Source organism: Neltuma alba, unplaced genomic scaffold (assembly GCF_004799145.2).
Source record: "Neltuma alba isolate B1F8T4 unplaced genomic scaffold, ASM479914v2 tig00000640_pilon, whole genome shotgun sequence".
Lineage (NCBI taxonomy): Eukaryota > Viridiplantae > Streptophyta > Magnoliopsida > Fabales > Fabaceae > Neltuma > Neltuma alba.
In genome coordinates, this window is record NW_021632124.1 from 116,829 (window position 1) to 133,046 (window position 16,218).

General features: G+C 34.1%; 1 protein-coding gene and 1 pseudogene across 1 annotated transcript; one reads left to right on the forward strand and one right to left on the reverse strand.

The window, feature by feature from the left end:
* Positions 1-525: 525 nt before the first annotated feature.
* On the reverse strand, positions 526-11,221 carry LOC114743241 (guanosine nucleotide diphosphate dissociation inhibitor At5g09550-like; annotated as a pseudogene).
* On the forward strand, positions 11,218-14,629 carry LOC114743202 (beta carbonic anhydrase 5, chloroplastic). Its single transcript, XM_028931400.1, has 9 exons — positions 11,218-11,386; positions 11,486-11,553; positions 11,950-12,111; positions 12,200-12,248; positions 12,441-12,554; positions 12,689-12,742; positions 13,310-13,392; positions 13,493-13,595; positions 14,246-14,629. Exons 1-9 carry the CDS (start codon positions 11,288-11,290, stop codon positions 14,444-14,446), a joined length of 933 nt encoding a protein of 310 aa, XP_028787233.1. The 5' UTR covers positions 11,218-11,287; the 3' UTR covers positions 14,447-14,629.
* Positions 14,630-16,218: the final 1,589 nt, after the last annotated feature.

Below are 16,218 nucleotides of genomic sequence, written 5' to 3' on the forward strand. Positions count from 1 at the left end.
TATACATTTTTTGTCTAAAGTAGTCCTTCTAACAATAATAGTTCTAACCAATACACTTGATTAGCAAAGATATTTTAGGAAAGATAACACCTATTTAGGACAAATAACTAACTCGACTTACTTCTTTAATTTCCTCAAATTAATTAACTAGCTCTTATAATTAGAAGTGGAGGTAGTATTTGCTAACCAAACTTAATTAGAGTTCAATCGTTATCTGATTGACAGCAGTCCGGTTCTCATAAAAATCATGATAATCTCTTGCTATGTTTTTTTCATTTAAGAAGAAAGATCATGATCGTGAAAAATATGAAAACTGGATTTCGAATAGAAGGGCCTGACTACTAACCTAGCCAGCTTGGCTGAGTAAAACAAGCAAAAAATTTATGGGGCATACATATCAATTTGTCCATTATAAATGTGAGCTTTCTCTTCCCAATTAAGTATCTAATAACCAACATAAAATGAAACAAAGATGAAGCATTCCATCTGATACTTGGTCGTGCTTTAATACATATCTAAGCAATTTCATTCCTCAGCATCAGCAGTTGCAGCACTCAGGTCCACGGAAAGATCAAGAACCTGAAATCCGCAATAAGAATCAATCTTTAATCAAGAGATATTCATGATTTAAAGGGCTAAAGCTAAATCGTGCTTTTGCCTTTTAGTTTGATATTCTGATATAGTGCATTAACTAATGCATGAGAAAATAATTATACTACCCCATTTGGTCCTTAATATAGAAATTAAATAACTAATTTGCATATATATATATAGAAAGTTATATATTAAAATATATGTTTATATTCTTAAAATACCCTATTTGATCACTTACATTGAAATTACCTCTTGATGAAAACTCCCTTAAGATGTGTGATCAATATAGATAGTTTGCAAACAAAACAAATTATAAATTTGGAAGGCGAAATAAATTAAGATATTATATTTAGGATCAAAATAAGATAAACTCTAAGTTGTTCTAGTATAATGCATTAGTCATGTCTCACATTTTCTAGAAAAGATTAGAAGTACTGATATGCATGTCTACTTTCAAAGTTTTACAACCTATAAAGTTTTGGTTGTTACGCACATTTTTATCATTGTTATTATTAGTATATTAAATAAGATATAAACAATTAATCAATAACGTAAAATCTTAAACACATCGCAGTTAAAAGTACAACTCCATTTTTGGATACGTAAGATACATATCTTGTTTTCTGATGGAAGGAAAATTTACCTTGCCAGTGATTTTACTGTACATGGCAATACATAAGATACATATCTTGTTTTCTAAAGGAAGGAAAATTTACCTTGCCAGTGATTTTACTGTACATGGCAATCACATCCCTTACTGTTGTCTCGAAGGGCGTGGTAGCATCATTCAACTCTACCTCAGGTTGGTCAGTCTCTGCTTCTGGAGTAATAAAGGCAATATATTTTCCTTTTGCTGCTACATTGTGAGTGTAGGAGCAGCAGAAGAGATACCTGCCATAATACAGGTAATCAGAGAACAAAACATAAATATTACTTTCTCTTCTTAATATAAGAATTAATTGACTGTTTGACTAGTTTGAGTAAATTAAAAAAATTTGTTGAGTTAGTTATTTCTAATAATTAGGTATTGTCTTCTCTAAAATACTCTTACTAATTATGTATTAGTTAAAACTATCATTTGATTGAACATTTAACAGTACAATTACTACAAGGATTATTTTGAAAAAAAAGGATAAATATGAGAAACAAAGTGGATTGGGGCCTTATATTTAGAATTAAATTAAAAGTCAAACTAACTCTTATATTAAAAATCGAAGATAGTAGTTGAAATTAAAAGTAGGAAACTAAAGTTGCCGCACTATACTGTCATTTATCATAAAGACCAAGTCCAAGACATAGGCAGGGATCTTTGATATAGGAAATTTGGAGATAGCATATTTAACTTGGCTTCACACTAGACTAGAGAGCCCAAAATCTGTTTTCCACCTTCAACATTTACAGTATAGGTGACAAGGACTGGAATAATGGGAACTTAAATTGCAAGTTTATCTTTTATAGACTATCTTGGTAAGTCAAATAATTGTAGTGATCTATTACCACAAGTGAATTTTCGGTACTTAAGAAATATAGGGCATGGTGATCTGATGCTTTCATTGCACATCAAGAGGCAAAACTCTTCCTTTAATCAAATTCTCCTCATGTTAATATCTATTAACCTCTCGCGGTATTGAAGAATTTGAGTACTACGAAAGTAGATCAAGCAAACTTACATGTCTGATCTACGACCAAGTTGCTTCTGGGGCAGAATGACCCGTGCTGAGCGAGAATCATTAGTGTATGGAACAGGATGGCTCATAATATGTATTGCACGCGAAACTTTTCCAACTTTTTCGACCTGTTGGATCAATTCATAATTGGATAAACATCACACTTAAGTAAGCTTGTACTCCTCTGCAATTCATCTCTAGACCCACTATTCAATCAAATTAACATTTCCAATAGCGGATACCTTATCAGGCAGATATGATGTATCGCGCACAACTTTCTTGCATCTGGCTGTTTCTCCTTCAGAGGTCACACCAACGGCTTTTGTCTCATCAAAATGTGACTGCCTACCCACAGATCAATTGGAAAAGAAATATACAGCAAGATATTCGAGAGGAACCTATGATCACCTAATTCATTCTATAGTTCTTGAATCTGGTTTGTTAAGCATGTAAGTTTCACCATACACAGCACTCAAACGTGCAAAGGCCTGCCAGCCATAAAATGAACGAATGAATTAATAAATAAATGAAAATGTTAGCCGCAGATATACGTTAGATTTAAAAGGGTAGAAAAATGAAGGGAAAATGACAAATAAAGACCCTTGAATTATTAAAATTACAAGAAGGTCATCTAAATAAGCCAAATTATCAAGAAGGACCCGGTCTCAAATTGTAATTATGAAATCAGGCTAAAAAGACAAAAGTGCCCTTATTCTCTTTCTTCCATCACCCCATCTCTTTCTCTTTCCTTTTGTTTTCTTCCTTCTCTCCCTCTTCATCTCCCTCCCTCTCTTCTTCCTTCTATTCCTCTCCCTCTCAAAAACATTCATCTCCTACCTATGCATTCATCAATATGATTAAGGTTATGGTCATTCCACCAATCTTTGTTACAAAAAAGATGGTGACCCATCATTAATGCTAGTTGATGACTTTCGACTTTCATTTCCAAATATGTTTTTGATATAGTGTTGTTCGATTGTCGAGAATACTGTCTTCTTTTTGTTTACTAGTACGTGGGAATCGATAATCTCCTCATTTGATTTAGAGTTGTTGGTTGCTGTCAAAACACCTCTGGTTTTTTGTCATTTGACTTACTATTGTTGTAATTTTATTTAGTAGTGTTGTAACCACAGATTGGTAAGTTTGATCACAACAACATGGCATGACAATCTAAAAATGTTGGTATTTTGTTTATGGGTAGAGCAATATTAACATTTAGTATTTATAGTTGTAAATGGTATCAATATAGATCCATTTAATGTTCTGAAATTCATGACAGACCTCCTCACTGACTTATAATTTCACTTACCACAATTGTTATTTGGCTTTCCACTCTTTTCAATTGATTTTCACAACTTGTCATCTGCCTTACTCAACTTGTTATAAATTACATATCAGAACTTGTTATCTGCTAAAGAAATATGAAAATTCTGTCATTTGAAAAGAGAAAATTAAATTTTTATGAATTGTTTATCATAAGTTGTCATTCGCCTTACTAAATTTGTCATTCGTCTTATTGAACTTGTCATTTGCCAATGATGTTTAGTAAGGTGTATGACAACTTCTGATAAGCAACTCATAGGAATTTAAGATTCTACGTTAAAATGACAATTTGTACAATTCCTTTGCAAATGACAAGTTTAGTAAGACAAATGACAACTTTTAATAAGCATTTCATATGAATTTAATTTTCTCTTTTCAAGTGACAATTTCTAGATTTATTTAGCAGATGACAAGTTCTGATAAGCAATTTATGACAAGTTTAGTTAGGCAAATAACAATTTTAGTAAGGTAAATGACAACTTCTGATAAGCATTTCATACAAATTTATTTTTTTTGTTCAAATGATAGAATTTTTAGATTTCGTTAGTAGATGACAAGTTCAGTAAGGCAAATGATATAATTTTTGTGTTTCTGTCGTTGTATTTCTGTCACCATGTTTCTAATTAAGTGGACAATATTAAATAGCTCTACATTATTACAATATAGAACTTATTAACAAAAAATGTTAACATTCCTCTGCACAATATAGAAAGACTATAATTATCAGATTGTCATGTGTTTCTATCACTGCATTGTTCATAATAGTTAAAAATCTGCATTAACAACACTAGCATGCAAAATTACAACAATAGTGATCATCACATTCCCTCCAATATATTTAACTTCTCCTTCATCACTTGCTTCAAAATGTCCACCAATGTGGATGTAATGTAACAAATTCTATGTTTCTATTACTGCATTTCTATCATCACAACAACAGTGATCGTTACATTCCCTTCAACACGTTTACTTCTAGATTTCTTTGGCGAGTGACAAGTTGAGTAAGACGAATGATAACTTCTGATAAGTAATTCATAAAAATTTAATTTTCTCTTTTCAAATGATAGAATTTTTAGATTTCTTTAGCAGATGACAAGTTCTGATATGTAATTTATGACAAGTTGAGTAAGGCGAATGACAAGTTATGAAAATCAATTGATAAGAGTGGAAAGCCAAATGACAAGTTATAATTATTAGATTGTCATGTGTTTCTATCACTACATTGTTGTCATAATAGTTAAAAGTCTGCATTAACAACACTAGCAAGCGAAATTACAACAATAGTGATCATTACATTCCCTCCAATATATTTAACTTCCCCTTCATCACTTGCTTCAAAATGTCCACCAACGTGGACGTAATGTAACAAATTCTATGTTTCTGTTACTACATTTCTATCATCACAACAATGGTGATCGTTACATTCCCTTCAACATGTTTACTTCCAAATTTCTTTGGCGTATGACAAGTTGAGTAAGACGAATGACAAGTTTAGTAAGACGAATGACAATTTCTGATAAGCAATTCATAAAAATTTAATTTTCTCTTTTCAAATGACAGAATTTTCAGATTTCTTTAGCAAATGACAAGTTCTGATATGTAATTTATGACAAATTGAGTAAGACGAATGACAAGTTGTGAAAATGAATTGACAAAAGTAGAAAGCCAAATAACAACTGTGGTAAGTGAAATTATAAGTCAGTGAGGAGGTCTGTCATGAATTTCAGAACATTAAATGGATCTACATTGATACTATTTACAACTATAAATACTAAATATTAACATTGCTCTGCCCATAAACAAAATACCGACATTTTCAGATTGTCACGCCATGTTATTGTGATCAAACTAACCAATCTGTAGTTACAACACTACTAAGTAAAATTACAACAATGATAAGTCAAATAACAAAAAACCAGAGGTGTTTTGACAGCAACCAGCAACTCTAAATCAAATGAGGAGATTATCGATTTCCAGATACAAGTAAATAAAAAGAAGACAGTATTCAACCAGACCATCTTCAAAATCTTTAAAATATTCAAACCAGCGAACCCTGTAGCTTCTATCAACAGCTTAAAGAACTCAGCCTTCTTCTTCTTTGCTAACAGAGAAAACGATCCATAAGGTTGACCACCATTGTTCAACAAAAAGGTCGCAATCACTCCTTGTTTCAGAATTGTAGAAAAATCGTCCCAAATCTTCCATTCCTCCGTCACTGACCACCTTCCTATCTTCACCCTGCCGATATCCTACGCAAAGAGTTTGAAAGCCCTCTTTGCCCCTCATGAGACGATTCGCCATGGAGGAGACCCAACGAAGATATTGCTTCGACCCAAGGAAGAAAGAGAAAGAAGAAGAGAGGGAGAGGAAGTCCGAGGAGAAGAAGGAAAGAAGAGGTCTCTCACCAATGTCTGCCTTCGTTATTGAATCTGAGTAATTGAAGGGTATTTTAGTCTTTTAGGTGTGATTTGCTAATTGCAATTTGAAACCAGGTCCCTCTTGGTAATTTGACTTATTCAAGTGACTTCCTTGTAATTTTGATAATTTACAGGTCTTTATTTGTCATTTTCTCAAAAATGAACCTGTGACAACCCCCTCGGGTCCATATCGTGGGTATATATAAGGTGATCCTCCTTGAAATCGTGCCAGGGACTCTGCATAAAGCTGTATGAAACAAATCAAAAGTACAAAATACTTTGAAGAGTCCCCAAGGGACTATGAGCGACTGAAATAACAATATTTTTACTTGCAAAACGCTAACGAAAAACCTCATGAAGAGAGAGAAAGCCTGAGGAATTAAGGTGTATTCTAGAGCAACATAGCCAAACCAAAACTTATCCCGGATGAATATATGATCTAGAAACTTGTGCTTGGATTCATGAAGAGAAATACTGAAGGAAAAAAAAAACCGAAGATATAAAATAATATCTAAACAACTATAATCTAAATATTTGCTTCTCAATGTTGTTGTCCATTGACCATAACACATCAAAGATTTTTCTCCATAGATATAAGTCAATAGTTCCTTTATCACAATTTTAAGATGCTTCTATACCGCCATACAAAGATTAGTATCACGGTACTAGCATCACAGAGAAGTTGAAATGCGCTAGAGTGAAGACACTTGGAGCATGTGATGGTTGCTATTCCCCTCATTAACAACGAGATTTTTTCTAGCACAAAAAAAGAAAAAGAGAAGGAATTTGGCTAATCTTCCCCAAAGTGAGTTGTTGATGGTTCTACTATCTTTCCATTACAAATTTTTCACAACCTTCTGTAACACCGTCTTTGAACAGGTACCCAGCTTGAAGAACCCCAGTCTCATAGTCTCTTTCCCCACACACACGCACTGTCCTAGCTACTTTCATGCTTTATCTGGCTGCATGAAAAATCTCACTTTTTGACCATAGTCTAGCTGAGGAAGAATACAGGGCTTAAGTAGTATTCTTTGTCTGGTCAAAGTTAAAAAACAACAAAGTAGCATTCTTTCCACCTCATGTAATGGCAACAAAGTATAGGAGCACTAATAACGCACGCACCTTTATTCTCTGCACAAAGTCCTTGGCTGGCCGATCCAAGTAATTATCATCAGTATGGAGTGCCAAGGCATGGCCAATGAAATCAATTGTATCATCTTCTAACCCTTATTTTCTACAATGGTGGAGAAATAATGAAAAACACGAAATCAATCTGATGATAACAATATTGTCTTTGTTAATACTGTGTCATTCAACAGCAATGCTTTAATGGTGGCATCCTAAAACGAAGTTGATGAACAAACAATTGTTTCCTGATTGAAAGGGAAGCAAAAACACAAGGAATAATCTTGATGATATGCAACTGCTTGTCTCGATATCAAAGGAGAAGTGAAGCAAGTAGATGCATACGAGATCAGCTGTCTTGCAGTGACTTGGTTTAAATCCAGCCCTTCATGAGATTTTGGGTCATTCTCCTTATAGTCTTGAACATAAATGGAGAATTTTTGGGCTCGACGCTTCTCAAACAGTCCCATTAATGGTGATTTCAGTGCTTCAACGTCAGTTGGTGGAACTTTGTAAACCTAAAAATAAAGATATTCTGCCATAAGGTTCCATTCAAACATCCAAGGTTTCATGAAACGTAAATTTGACAATAAGTAAAAGTATCAAGTGTGAAGATAAATACGGTGCACACCTTTCCCTTATTGTAGACAAAACTGCCATCTACAGCTTTAAAATGCAAATACTACTTGGTAACATCTGTGTGAATCAAAACTCGAACCAAAGCTCCATTTCCCATAATGAACTAAGCAAAGCACACGCAAAGTTGCATTTAGCAACAATGAATTGGAAATAGAGGATACAAACCTACAAACAAAAAGCACAGTCCACTTGGTGGACAGTTAAGAAAACGCAAAGAAAATAGGGGAAAATGTCATTTAATGCATTGAAGAGAGCTAAAGCAAATTGCTTTGTTTCCTAGCATTCAAACTATTTTCTTTTCTATGGAAGCAGTGTTGTGGGAACTCCATTAGCATGTTAGCATGAAGAAGAAGAAGTGTTGGGTTTCCATGTTTTAACACTTAGAAGCAACAACCAAGGTACAATAGCATATTAGTACGGTCATTTAAAAAATTGCAGGAACAAGGCCAACAAGAATTTATTTTCTGTTGATTTGCTGGGGATGGAAATTGAAAAGCCAGATTACCTTAGGTACCATATCAACATTGTACTCTCTACTGGAGCCCTGTTGCCCTGGCAGCGCGTCATCTCCCCTAAAACGCTTCCATAGCTACAGAGTAAAAATAGGTTATGACATTGGAAGTGGCCAAAAACAGTGTAATGTAATTAATAGCAAGGTTGCTCCATGCTTCTGATGTAACTCTACGGGGGTGTTTGGGAAATCCAAAACCATGGTTTTAGAAGCACTTTTCCGCAAAACGAGGTAATCTCCTCCACATATTTACTTCGTAATCCGTAAAAGTATAACTTGTGTGAGGTTGAGAGACGCAGATGCCAATCCATAATAGTCATTTCGGTCCATATGCAACACCTGATTCAAGTGGATAGGGTAATAAGATCTTATATACTTCGTGGACAGAAAAAAAGCACTACTACAAAATATTTGATTTGTAACACCTGTTTTGTAGTGTTTATTTAACAAAACACCATAACTAATACTCACTAATTTATTTAAAAAAAGGCATATTCTGTAGCACTTTTTCAAAAGAAAAAAAAAAACGCTACAGGATGTTACATGTTTTATAGCGCTTTCCTGACAAAGCACTACAGAAAATGCTTCTGTTGTAGCACGTTCTCAGGAAAACACCACAGGAGATGCACTTCCTAAACTTTCTTATGCAAGCGCTATAAGTTAATGTATTAAAAAAATGAAAAAAAAAATTTTCCAACATCTTTCATAGCATTTTGAAAATGCTACAAAAGTAAAAAAATAAACATTATGGTTAGCTTTTTCTGTAGTAGTGAAGGTTATTTGTGAACATAATAGGAAGCAAGAAAACTATAAATTCCAAGAATTTAAATAGCCAAGCAAAGCTAAGTAAGCCTTCAAGGCATGTTTTGGAGAAGAAAAAAAAATGGAGGGGAAGGAAAAGAAGTATGATAACCTTATTGTTTGGGAGTTATTTTTGGTTGGGAAGGAAATCAAGCGATGTGGGTTAGCCTTTCTTAACATCCACCCTTCCAACGTTTTAATTTCTCCCAAATATCACCATTATACGCTTCTTTTATTAAAAAAAAAAAAAAAAAGTACTCTACGAACGTGCATGCCTACACACACGCACAAATGAGCAACAAAAGCTTGCCTCATCTTTCCAAATGCAGTTAAAAAGTTATGCATTTAGGTTAACGAAACTGTATTTTAGTACAAAATAAAATTAGACTCAACAGGAGCACAACTTTTTGTTCAAAATTGGTTTTATTTTCCTTCCCCGAAATAGAAAGCAGTCCAGATAACATAAGTTCAGTAAAATTTGAGAAAAATCTCTCTGGCGCGCGTAACGATGTGTTTTCGGGTAAATTATATCTGCTTGCGTTTTTTTGTACAAAGAAAAGGTGCATGTGCATGTACATTCTTTTCGAGGGGGAAAAAAATAATCGCAAAATTTTTTTCCCAATCATGTGTTTTAACTGATAGCTCGTTATGAAGCTCACAATTGTTGTATGTAATGCACTCATCTGGTCTTAAATATAAGACCCTTATATACACTATAAGGGTCTTATATTTAAGACTGGAAGAGTATTATTTATTTAATTAATTTGATTAGATTAAAAAAGTTAGATAAGTTAGTTAGTTATAAGATATGACATGTTTTTTCCTAAAATACTATAATCATCTTTCTTAATATCTATCTCTTTTCCTCTCCTGTTTGATCATGATTGAGAAAACGTCTATAAAAATAATTTAAAAAAATTATTAAATATAAAAAATTAGTCCTATATTTAAAATCAAAATCAGTTTAATAATTAGGTTATATATTAATCAATTCTTAACATTTCATTGTTAAAGGGTGGAAATATCTCAAGTTCTGATTTGACCTCTTCTTTTATTTTTTTTTTGGACAGAAGACCTCTTCTTTTATTTGAAGCATTAGAAGAGTAGTCCAACCGATGTGGTAATTAAAGAAATTAATATCTCAATAGAGTGAGTGCTATACTAATAAAAACCAGAAATATAAGAATCAAAATGAAATCCTTATGAACAACCAGTTGTAATGAAAGAGACGAAAACTAAATTTGATTAAACGACCAACAATGACATTAAAAGAAAAATTAACAACTCGGTTAAAAAATAAATATAAGAGGTATTAGCTAATTTGAATTATTAAGGAAACAAGTCAATAATTTGTAATAAATAGATATTATCTTTCCTAAAATATATTTGCTAATCAAATTTATTAGTTATAATTATTATTATTAGAAAGACTATCTTTAAGAAAAAATACTTAAATATGAGAGAAAAAATGGATTGAAATCTTATATTTAGAATCAAAATAAAAATCAAATAAGATCATATACTACTTCCGGTTCTTAATATAAAACCCCGTTTGACTTTTATATTAGTTCTAAATATAAGACTTCAATCCATTTTGTCTCTCATATTTACTCAATTTTTCAAGATAGTCCTTTCTAATAATTATATTTTTAAACCAACATACTTGATTAGTAAAGATATTTTAGGAAAGACCACATATTTATTACAAATAACTAACTTAATTTTTTTTGTTAATTTTTTCAAATTAATTAACTGGTTACTATAATTAAAACCGGAGACAGTATTAACTATTAATAAGTATATCATCCATCAAACTATAACCACCGACCAATTAATTTCCCTCCCCTCCGTTGGATAACATTTTTTTCTTTTCGTACCAAGTACTCTTTTAGTGAAAGATATGGTACGAAGTGTCTGGAGATTCTGGGATGTCAGCGTGAAACTCTCAGGAGAATTAGCAGTGACTGAACTGTCAAAAGTCAATCACGCAAAAAACAATGAGTGATTATGTATATATTTTCCGCCTCTTTTGCTCTCGTGCTTGCGCTTTGGGTTCTCCGCCTTTCTTGGAGGCATCAGATCCACATCTGCTGGACCAACCAACTTTACCCACCTTCTTTAAATACTTCCTCCTCCTCCTCCATGGCTGCTTCATTGAATTCTCCATTTGTATTGCTGGCGGATAACCCATTTGATTTAGAGCTTTCTAAATGGCATTTCCTGCTCCAATCTCGGTTTCACGAGATCCTCGTTCTCCCTCGTCCAATTCATGCGCTGAGCTTCATGGGCTTGTGTCGAATTCATCGAAGGTATGTCATTTTCATCTTTTTCTTGTGTGGTCGATCCCCTACGCGCCCATGTTGTGATGGACTTTTGTGGGTGAGCTGATACACTAACTTCTTTGGTAGATCTTTGGTCGGAAACTGAAATCTGGGAAAGGGGAGAAACTCCGTTTGAGATTGTTGTCGCATTCAAGGTTAGTTTCGCTTACGGGACAGGTCTTGTAGATTTTGATGGTAGAAAAGTGGAGTAGTTCATCTGAAATGCCGTTTTTGAATTAAAACTGATGATGCTTTGAGAAGTTAACCTTTGGGATGAAAATAACTATTGAAAGGCTCCACTATTCTTTCTTTCATTTCTATCTCTTAAAGCACCAGTTGTTATACGAAAGTACAAAGTTTAGAGAAGATGAGGAATTGTGTTCTTGAGTCATCACTGGTACAGATTTCATTATATTTAACTCAGGCAAGCTTCTCTTGTTACTGTAACTGGAATATTGTTTTAGTAACATAACTTACTAACTCACCCCAGAACATCGGCGCAAAACTATTGAAATGAAGCTCAGCGGCACATCTTGCTCTGATGTTTGCAGGAGCACTCAAAGTTTATCTTTAAGGGCTTCTATGGGTCCTTCAGGATTTACTCAACAACTTGAAAACAAGAAGCTAGCGACTGTAACTGAGGCTGAAGATGGGTGTGACATATTTCATAATATCAGGGACAGGTTTTTAGGTTTTAAGAAGAATAACTACTTGTAAGCTTCAGAAAACACTGGTTCAATTGTTTCCTTCTGATACCCGAAAAGAGGAGAAACTTTGTTAACGTGGTTTGTTTTTTGACAGGAAAAACATTGAGCAATTCCAAAATCTGGCCAACGGTCAGGCACCGAAGGTAATTGAACCCTCTCTCTTTCCCCTGCTTTTGGCTAAGGTTTTAGCTGTTTAATAATTAGTGGTTTGCTTTTTGGTTCCTCGGTTTATTCTTTTTTCCCCGGAAACGTATTGGTCTATTCTTTCAATCTGTCTACTGAATCATTTGCTAGATACAGTTCTCTTGATTATTGTCTAACAATTTCTAGAACAGTTTATGGTTATTGCTTGTGCAGATTCTAGGGTTTGTCCCTCTAATATACTGGGATTTCAACCAGGAGAGGCATTCACTATTCGTAATGTTGCTAATTTGGTACCTCCATTTGAGGTATGTTTACCTTTGAAAATGATTTATCTTGGATATCTACCTCAAATATTTAGGATGGTCACTGAAGGGCGGAGAGGGCTACTCTGCTTACTCTGCTTACTTAACCCTTCTAATCTCATTCTTCCATGATACAGAGTGGACCCTCTGAAACAAATGCTGCATTAGAATTTGCTGTGAATTCCCTTAAAGTAAGCACATTTTTCTTGCAAAGTACTATTTAATACTACTATTCAACGATTTACAATCTTTTTGCGCTGCCAATTATTCACCTGTGTGCTTGTTTGCTTTGACAAGTCTAGCTTCCTTAATTGGTGGAACTCAGCTGTAATGTTGAAGTACACTTAGGTCAAATAATAATAATTAGACTTCAATTCACAGTCGTGAGTCATATGAATCAGCAGCAGGGTTAAAGATGATTTTGGTTACAATACTTACTGATCTTATGATAAACACATCTTGGGAGGGACTCGGTAAGAATTTAAGATTTCGCTATATCATTTAACTGCTACAACATTATTAGCATAATTGAGACCATTTTCAAGCATAGTCAAATTTAATATCCACTAATAACATATCATTTACTTTTTTTCAACAAAAAAAAAAATTGAGGCTATTATAGTTTGGGGTTGTGTGAACTTGTGAAATATCTGGAGAGATTTCAGTGTATAAGATTCTTACTCTAAATATGTAAGTATTTGTAAGGTTAGCAGGTCAGTGGTCACAACACCTTGACTTTGTATGCTTCTATCTGGCAGGTTGAGAATATCATGGTCATTGGCCACAGCTGCTGCGGGGGAATTTATGCCCTTATGAGCATGCAGGATGACACAAATGCAAGGTTGACTTGCATAATTCTAGACATAGGCTGTCATTTTCCCTTCATTGGTAATGTTGTGTTATACGTGTCTCACTTGGTTATAGTTTTCATTTCTCATCAGCTTTATCAAAAGCTGGGTGGTAGTTGGGAAGAATGCGAGAATGAAAACTGAGGCTACTGCTTCTTCTCTCGACTTCGAGCAGAAGTGCAGGCACTGTGAGAAGGTAATCATATTATTTACCTTGTAACTCCATTTGTTTGCTGAAACTTCAAAATGTTAAATAATACAATGAATTGTGCTTATCTGGGGTTAGAATGCGAGATAAATCATGATAGTGCCTCATAGGATGAGTGGGCACCTCTTGATGGAAGAAAAGTGATCTTCAAGTCAATCCTTAGTTCTATGATTCTGTCTAATTAGTTCAGGTGAATATGTGACCTTTTTCTGCTCTGCAAGACGTTATTTGTCTTCGTTTTCTGATTCTCCTTGCTAGGGAAGTTTTAACTTTTGGAGAGATGACATGGAAGCACCTGTTAGGGTCTTCAGCGTTCCCAATGAAATAATCAGGCTTGAGAATAATTAGTGCTCTCATGGATGCCTTAATCAGTGCTCCAAAATCTGCTGAAGCATAGAACCATATTTTAGAGAATCCATACGCAACATTGCTTTACAATGGTCCTGAGCCTGAGTTTATTTCAGGAATTCAAATGCCTATTCATTTTACTCATGAAAATGTCTCCTGCATTCCCCGATAAACAAATGGGCTTCTGTTCATTGTGTGTCAAATTGGGATCACTTTGGATAGGCTCCATTAGGATAATTTTCTTTTTCCCACAATTGGATATAATCCAACTAATAATGTTTATTTTACAGGAATCAGTTAACAATTCCTTATCAAACCTGCTTACATACCCATGGATAGAAACAAAGGTCGCGAATGGGGAACTCTCTATTCACGGGGGTTACTATGACTTCACCGAGTGTACATTTGAGAAGTGGACATTGGATTACAAGAATACCAAAATGGAGCAAAGTGGCAGATTCGCAGTCAAAGATACAATGTTTTGGAGTTGACTTTACTTTTTTCCTTCCATAAAAGTGGCTGGCTGTATTTCTCTTCAGAAGTTTGTTGTTGTATGTGCTTGTATCCTTGAAGGAGATAAGAAGAATGGACTGAATAATGTAGTTCTGTACAATATATAAAATATTGTAATTCAATTCATGTTAAGAAATCTCTATAATGTGCTGCTTTCACTTTACTTTCACCCCCCAAAAACTTATCAAGGTTAGTATGGAATGATGAAAGTTTTCTTTTCTCAGTACGTTACTATAGTTAGTGTGTGGCCCTTCTGTTGAGGATGGGGCCATGTGGGGAATGCTATAACTTCGGGATAATGGCATTTCAGCGGTTAAAGGACCAAAATAGAAGTTGAGTCTGAGTTGCTTCTCTGCACTGCAATCGAGCGGCTTTATTGACGATCGTGTTTCTTTTGGATAGAATATTGACGACCAAGTTGACGTGTCCAATTTTTTGTACAGCGGTACATGGATCGGGTTAGGACGATTGGCCATCAATTGAAGCCCAGCTCAAGAACACTTCAAGTCCTCGGAGTTTCCAATAGGATCTGTTGTGTATTTGAACTTTATGTAATAATTAATCTATTAATTTTTTATATATATTATACTATCTCCTCCGGATCCAAATATAAAATCTAATAGTATACACTAACTCATGTCCTTAATATAAAACCTCGTTTCATTTTTATTTTAATCCTAAATATAAGATTTCAATCTACTTTGTCTCTCTCATTTTTTTCAAGATAATTCTTCTAATAATAGTAGTTCTAATCAATAAACTTAATTAGTAAGGATATTTCAGGAAAACCAACACATATTTATTACAAATAACTAACTTAACTTATTTTCTGAATCTATTCAAATTAGTCAACTGACTCTTATATTTAGAATCGAAGGTAGTACTATTGAAAGAAAGAGATGAATTAAAAAAAAATTAATTGAGTGTACATAAATGGAATGTTAGAGGATTTAAAATGCGTCGGCTTTTCAAATTCCTATTAAGTTCTCCCACCTCTGATGTGTTTTGTCCCCTAAAGCACCTTATTTCCTCGTGAATATACCTAAAGATGGATTTGGACATCTCAACTGAACCTCAGTTGACGGTTATTAACCATTAAATTGTGATTTAACGGTGTTAAGGAGAAATTACAATTAAAGACTATTGTTTTTTAAGAAAATAAATTTGTAACTCCTCCCTTAACACCATTAGATCATGTTCAAACAGCTAATATCTCTCAATTTAGAGTGGGGAAAAATGCTCAATTGAGGGGATCTGAAAACCCCCAAAAGATGCCCATTAACCACTTAGAATCAGATGGAAAAATCTTTTTTTTTTTAATCCATTTAGATAATCAGACTATTTGCATTCTTTGCCAGTGAGTTCCTCTTAGCATTCTGATGATTACACGTGCTGTGCATATCACCAAGGCAAGCTGTGTGGTATCATCCTACCCCAGAAATAGAAGTACGACTAGGCCGAAGCATAGGTTTACTCTCACCTGCATAATCCTAATATACTTAAGACTAACCCTTTCTTAATTTTCCGATTGTTGATATATACTGTTGAGATATTACCTTTAATATTGATATTGAATTATTGAGTGTGACTCAATGTTGTATATAAGATGTTAGTATTGTTCTGTTTGAGCATTCCCCTGTTTCATCACACTGCCACTTCCCATTTAAAGCTTGTTGGTTGTAGGAAGTCTAAGAACTTCCGCCCTTACCATCAAAGCTATATCCAATCTAAGGGTTGCTTGATATCACAT